At 41.3% G+C, this 6,424-nt stretch overlaps 1 protein-coding gene across 3 annotated transcripts in view; it reads left to right on the top strand.

The window, feature by feature from the left end:
* The window catches only part of TNFSF4 (tumor necrosis factor (ligand) superfamily, member 4), a 33,152-nt gene that overhangs the window by 14,177 nt on the left and 12,551 nt on the right, over nt 1-6,424 (top strand). For 2 of the 3 annotated variants that reach the window (XM_010849840.1, XM_010849841.1), the window contains exons 2-3: nt 3,667-3,715; nt 5,458-6,418. In XM_010849840.1, the coding sequence (XP_010848142.1) occupies nt 3,667-3,715; nt 5,458-5,807 (399 nt within the window). In that variant the 3' untranslated portion in view covers nt 5,808-6,418. Of the gene's footprint in view, nt 1-3,666; nt 3,716-5,457; nt 6,419-6,424 lie in introns of those variants that run through there. The other variant, XR_826096.1, reaches the window with a different exon arrangement.

Raw genomic sequence — 6,424 nt, 5'->3', positions numbered from 1 at the left:
ATATATATATAAAACTATGCCTGTGGGTAAAATTAATATTATCTGATTTTTTTTTCTGGTAGTTTTTCTTATAAAGCCAGAATCATTTTGTGGTGTTCTTCTGGGCTACAAAGAGCTGGTATTTTAGGGATTTGGTTGTACTTCCTTTCTTTTTTATTAGTTCTCTCATTCTGTAGTCATATATAAAGCTAAATTAGTGTTATATAGGCTAAATTAAGAACATGACATGGATCTTGTCTCCCATGAGCATCCAAGAATAATAGCTGACATTTATGAGCTCCTTACAGTGTTCCAGGTCAGGTGCTAAAAATTTACGTATGTGATCTCATTCACAACAACCTTCTGAGATACTGGGTTTACTCTTTCCATTTTATAGATGAAGGAGCTAAAAGTCAGCAAGGTAATGACATTTTCCCAAGAGCACACAGCTAGGTAGTCTTGCAGCGGAGAGGAGACATGTATCTGGTGGTGGTAGAATGAAAATCAGTAGAGTGATTTAAGTTTTTTTCTTACATCAGGGTTCACTCTTGGTATTATACATTTTATGGATTTTAACAAATGAACAATAACATGTACCCACCATTAGAGTATAGTGCAGAATAGTTTCACTGCTCTAAAAATCTTCTATCTTCACCTATTCATCTCTCCCTCCTGCCTCACCCCTGGCAACCACTGCTCTTGAACTGTCTCTGTAGTCTTGCCTTTTCCAAAACATCACACATTTGAAATCATACATTATGTAGTCTTTTCAGATTGTCTTCTTTTACTTAGTAATATACATTTAAACTGTGTCCATGTCTTTCCATGGCTTGAAAGCTCATTTCTTTTTAACACTGAGTGTTACTCCATTGTTTGGATATATCACAGTCTGTTTATCCATACAACCTACAGAGGGATATCTTGATTGCTTTTCCTTGACAAGTTTTAACAATAAGAAACAAAGCTATTATAAACATCCATGTGAATAGAGTAATTTTTAAGTACTTGCTATGGGAGACCAGAAGCCAGGGATTTGATTTAGGCCTTGAAGTTGATATTTTCATGGGTAGACATAGATGAAGGGACATTCTTGGTGGAGAGAACAAAGGAAGCAAGTATTTTTTTAATGCTTACCACGTGCCAGGCAAACTCCTGAGTATTTTCACATATGTTAACTTATTTGAGCTTTACAGTCATCTCCTTGAGCATTCCAATAATAATATTCCTTATTTTTACAGACGTGAAAGCTAAAGCTCAGAAGTGGTATATAACATCCAAATTCAACAGAACTAGAGAAGTTACAATTTGAACAAAATTTTATTTCCAGGCCTGCACCCTCTTGTTTTGTCCTACCAGGCTTTATTTAAAGGATTAGAGGAAATAGTTGATTCGAGCATAAAGCACAGAAAGGATATAGGTAGCAGTAATGCTTGACAAGGAGGTTGGCACCATCCAACCAGGCCATAGAAGGCCTTGAACTGGGCACTGTGGGGGTATTTCTGGGCAGTGGGGTAGTCAGCATGAAGTAATCAGGTTTGGAGGATGAAGGGCAAGGTTGTGGAAGGTCATGGAACAAGAGAAAGAATCATCTTATTTCACAAAATGGCCAAGGCCTGGTGGTGTTGACGCTAGGAAGATGAGAAAATGTGAATTTCTAATCCTGGGTAACCTTCAGGAGGAAAGGAAGCCTGGGGTCGAGTGAATCTACCTAAAAGAGGAAGTCCTATGTACTTTTCTTGCTGCCTGTCAGCATCTTGGTCTCAGAATGTCTTCTTGATCATTACCGCTCTGACTTCTCCATCACAGTATTTCAGAACATTGGGAAATGTCATTGTTTTGCAGGAACCTTATGGAAAGTTTACACAGTCAGTCAAATAATCAGATCATGAGGACTTTTAAGTCAGAGAGTTTGACGTAAATTTGGGATGAAGAGGCTTCCTGTTTCTCTCTTTCATTGAAATTGGTGTAGGGTTGCAACTTTTAAAATTTAAATCGTTAACAGTGGTAAAAGGAATGTCTCTGATCTTTGAGGAATTTCTAAAGATGGAAAAAACTGACACCCAGAGGTTATGCAACTTGCCTGAGTACTTGCCTGGCTGGTGTTAGGACCAGGTTGCTGCATGCTGAGCGCTGTGCTCTTTGTGCAGCTGCACAGGCTGTTTCTAACTTCAACAAGGTGGCCAAGAGACCAGCCTGCCCGGAGAGCAGTAGGGGCATTCATTTACCCAGGGAATTATGGTGTTTGGGTAATGTACCTTTTGAGAGGCCTTCTTCTAGAACATCGCTTTAAGCATGAAGGACACTAGTCCAGTCTCACAAACAGTCCACAGAGGGGAGAGAGCCAAAGACTGTCGTCCTGAGTCAGCACCTCTCTGTGTGCTCACCACTGACTAATATTGCTCTAGGGGCCCAGCCACTGGCAGGGCTCAGCCAGGCTCTCCCTTCTTCCTACACCGCCTGTTGGTTTCAGCTTGATGAGGCTTGTGACTTTACGTACAAGGGAAGTAGGGGATTCTTCATCCGCGTGGGCAGGCCCCAGTGGACTCCGTTTGACTGCTGCTATGAGTGTGCCAGAAAAGTGGGAAGCAGGGACTCCACACCCCAGAGCATGAAAACAAATTCCTCCCCAGACCTTTGATCCGGACATCTTGCCAAAAATAACCTGGTGGGAGGAGCTGCTGTTCTCTGCAGGCACAATAGGTGGTAGGTTTTTCTGTTTGTTTGTTAGTTTCTATTTCCCTTCTTAGTAGGTAATGTAAAATTTTAAAAATACAAGAAAGTAAGCCATGGAAAATACATGTGCCTCCCACTCCTGTCCTCAGGCTTCTAGTTCCTTTCTCCAGAGGCAGCGCTTTATTCTTCTAGATAAATTCTGTGCCCTCACAAAAACTTTTTTTTCTTTGAACACAAATGGAAATGTACTTTATTCTCCCCTTTGCTTTGGCTTTTTTCACTTAATATATTTTGGAGTTTGCCCCATATTGAAGTTTGTTCTTTTAACCACCAAATTTCCACAGATGTTTTATCTATTAACTTTTCTTTCTTTGTTGCTTTACTTCTTTCTTGCTTTCGAGTTCAAGTTAGGTTTTACACACGACTAAAGAGTAGAGAAAGATCCAACATTTAAAAAATTTACACACAGATCTACTCATCTCTGAAGGGTTTGAAGAGTTTTTATTGCCTGTGGGCCCTGAAGGTAGGACACTCTTAATCCTGTTTTACAGTGAAAAAGAGAGCAGCCAGGAGGCTCCCAGACTTCACTCCTAGTCCATTCTGGGAGTCTGTGACCATGAAGGATTGACTGGTCACAACCTTGTCCATGAAGAATCTCTATGACTGAATGGGTTTCTTAACAAGATAACTTTTAAGTGCTCTATTATCTAAAATGGGAAATTGGGGCTCAGGGAGCCAAAATAATATACCAAGGAAGAGTTTGGCAAGTGAGGACAGATCTTACTTAGATGCTTGCATGAAAGAGCAGAAGACTCCTAACTTACCTTATGAGATGTTACAGAAAAGCAATGGGGGCAGGCGGAAGGCTGCGTCTAACTCACATAGAAAAAGGCAAGTCTCTTCTCAAGTCAGTCCCTTTACCTGCTGCATTTCTGCTTCATAGGATGGATGTGACTCGTCAATTCTACTTGTTCATTTTTTTTCCCTAAAAATATATCCTTTTTCTTTCTTTAGGTGCCATCTCAGTACCCTCCAATCCAGAGTATCAGAGTACAATTTACCAGTAAGTATTGTCAAAAGTTTAGTTGGTTCATAGTTTTAAAAGAATCTTCTCTCCAGCTTCTTAATTTCCCCTAGAACATAAGATCTCTCCATTTTCTTAGGGAAACATTAAATCCTGAAATTGTTGGGGCCTGCATATTATTTTCATTAAGGTCAAAGAAGAAAAGGGGAGTAATTAGTTAACAGATAAGTGCTTATCACTATACAGATTACATTATATTCCTCACTTAATCCTCCTAGGAACCCTTTGAGTAGAAATTACTCTCACTTTTTTTAGGTAAGAAAACGAAGGCTTCTTACAAGTCTGTCTGGCTGTAAGATATGTCATTCCCCAGTAATTCTATTACAGGACAAAATTTTACCTTAATGAGAGTTGGGGGACTTAAAGGCAATGTGATAACTCTAACAAGAGAACATTATTTGGATCCAAGATTAATACTAGGACAACCACCAGTGGTTTATGTATGGATATTCATTTATTAAGTCCTCTTGAGCCAAAGGAAAGTATATCTTGCCTTCTATAAGTGATCCTCATTTTCAATTCAAAGTATTTCTCAGGGACTTGATTCACAGCAAGAATTACTGAATTGTGCCCAGCAGTGGGAACTTACTCTTTCCTATCACCGAGGGACATGGTCCAGAGTGGAGATTTTGAAGTGTCGTTACTTGACCATTCCAGGTGATACTGAGGCTGCCGTGGAAATGGAAGACATTTAGTTTTTGATTTATGCTTGAAATGGCCCCACACAAAGCTGTTAAAGTTATCATTCTGTGTTCTGCTGCTCTTCCTTTTCTTTTTCCTGTAGCAACCACTATTCCCAAGGCACCTTCCAGTAAAAACTGACAATAAAAAGGTAGAAGGGAGAAATAAGTCTATGTTCTTGAACTCTTATATCAGAACCTGAGCCCACAGACTAAGCTTTACTTAGTATTGAAGCATAACTAAGCTTAAGTGATTGTTGACGAAGGCCAGTAATACATGTTGTTGGGAAGTCTAGTTGCCAGGGCATGTGAAGAATTTTCATTTCATGGTGACATGGAGAGAAGAATAAAAGAAAAGTGAAAGTGTTATTCACTCTGTTGTGTCCAACTCTTTGCAACCCAATGGACTGTAGCCCATCAGGCTCCTCTGTCCGTGGAATTCTCCAGGCAAGAATACTGGAATGGGTAGCCATTCCCTTCTCCAGAGGATCTTCCCAACCGAGGGATCAAACCCAGGTCTCCTGTGTTGCAGGCAGATTCTTTACCATCTGAGCCACCAGGGAAGCCTGGAGAGAGGATAAAGAGTTAAAGCGATTACTTTGTGTGGACGGGGTGTGCAGGACCCAGGCAAGAGGCACTTCCACCACCCTTTGCCCTAATCAATCCATTGAACAAAGAAGGCAGCACTGAAGTTGCCAATACCTCCTGATTTTGAAAAAATCAGGGAAACCTTGAGAGTCCATTTCCTGCCACAGGTGTGTTGTGACAACTGCCAGTTGCTGTAATCTTTCCACTCTTGAATCCCAGCCCCCTCTGAAACTCTCTTGGCTACTAGTATTAGCTTTGCCTTTTCCATTCCACAGGGAAAGTGGATTCCAACCCTCATGTAGAAACATAGTCTTCTCTTACTTTTATTCTTTTCAAAATCTGTCCTTATCATTTTCTCTTCATATGTTTCTAGACATATTGGATGATTGTTGCTTAATGCTGAGTTAAGGAGTCATTCTTTGTTTTTTTTTTCTTTTACCCTACCCTCCTTAGAGTGTGAGAATGAGAACGGTTTCATCATCACATCCCCAGACGCGGATGGAACCATGAAGGTGCAGAACAACTCAATCATCATCACCTGTGATGGGTTCTATCTCATCTCTCTGAAGGGCTACTTCTCCCAGGAACTCAGCCTCAGGCTTCTGTACCGGAAGGGTCGGGAACCTCTCTTCTCCCTGAACATGGTCAAAATTGTTGACTCTGTCACAGTGGCCTATCTGCGTTTTAAGGACAAAGTCTACCTGAATATGACCACTCAGAATGCCTCCTGTGAAGACATCCAGGTGAATGGTGGGGAGTTGATTCTCATTCATCAAAATCCTGGTGGATTCTGTGTCTACTGAGGACCTGATGGCTGCACCCAAGCCAGGAACCAGCATGAAGGCCACACTGGGGGTGGACAGGACCCTGATTCTTCCTTGGGAGTGGAGGTGTTGTCCCAGCTCAGCCCTCATATTTGGCCACGTGAGATGTGACCAGAAGCAGATCACTCCTACCCCCACTCAGGGATATTTAAAACTTATTTTTACATACCAATTAACTTTATGTATTTATCCTTTATCTTCTAAATCACCTAACCCTCCTCATCCCTCAAGATTGCCTCAAGCCTGTTAGGCACCTCCGCCAGAGTGAGAAAAAAGGTGCCTCTTCCTCAAGATGTTGTTCCTTTGGTCAGGAAATTATCGTAATAAACTTTCATTATTGAAAAAGACACTTGACTACCATTTGTCATCTGACACTGTCAAAATGAAGAAGACCAGGGAGAGGGGTTTTGAATCTGCCAAAGCCAGTGGACTGACTGCTTGCAAGCAGAGGTGCCTCTCCAAGGTGAGATTTGTTGTAGTCTGCATAGTGCCCCAATCTCTGTCTCATGTGGAGGAATTCAAAAGGAAAATCACCTCATCAACAGCTGTCAGGACTTGATGAAGATAGCTGGCTAAGTAATACTCCGCTCTGGGCT

Source organism: Bison bison, unplaced genomic scaffold (genome assembly GCF_000754665.1).
Source record: "Bison bison bison isolate TAMUID 2011002044 unplaced genomic scaffold, Bison_UMD1.0 scf7180017864289, whole genome shotgun sequence".
Lineage (NCBI taxonomy): Eukaryota > Metazoa > Chordata > Mammalia > Artiodactyla > Bovidae > Bison > Bison bison.
Note: the sequence above shows the minus strand (reverse complement) of the source record. Positions and strands in the feature narration are given on the sequence as shown.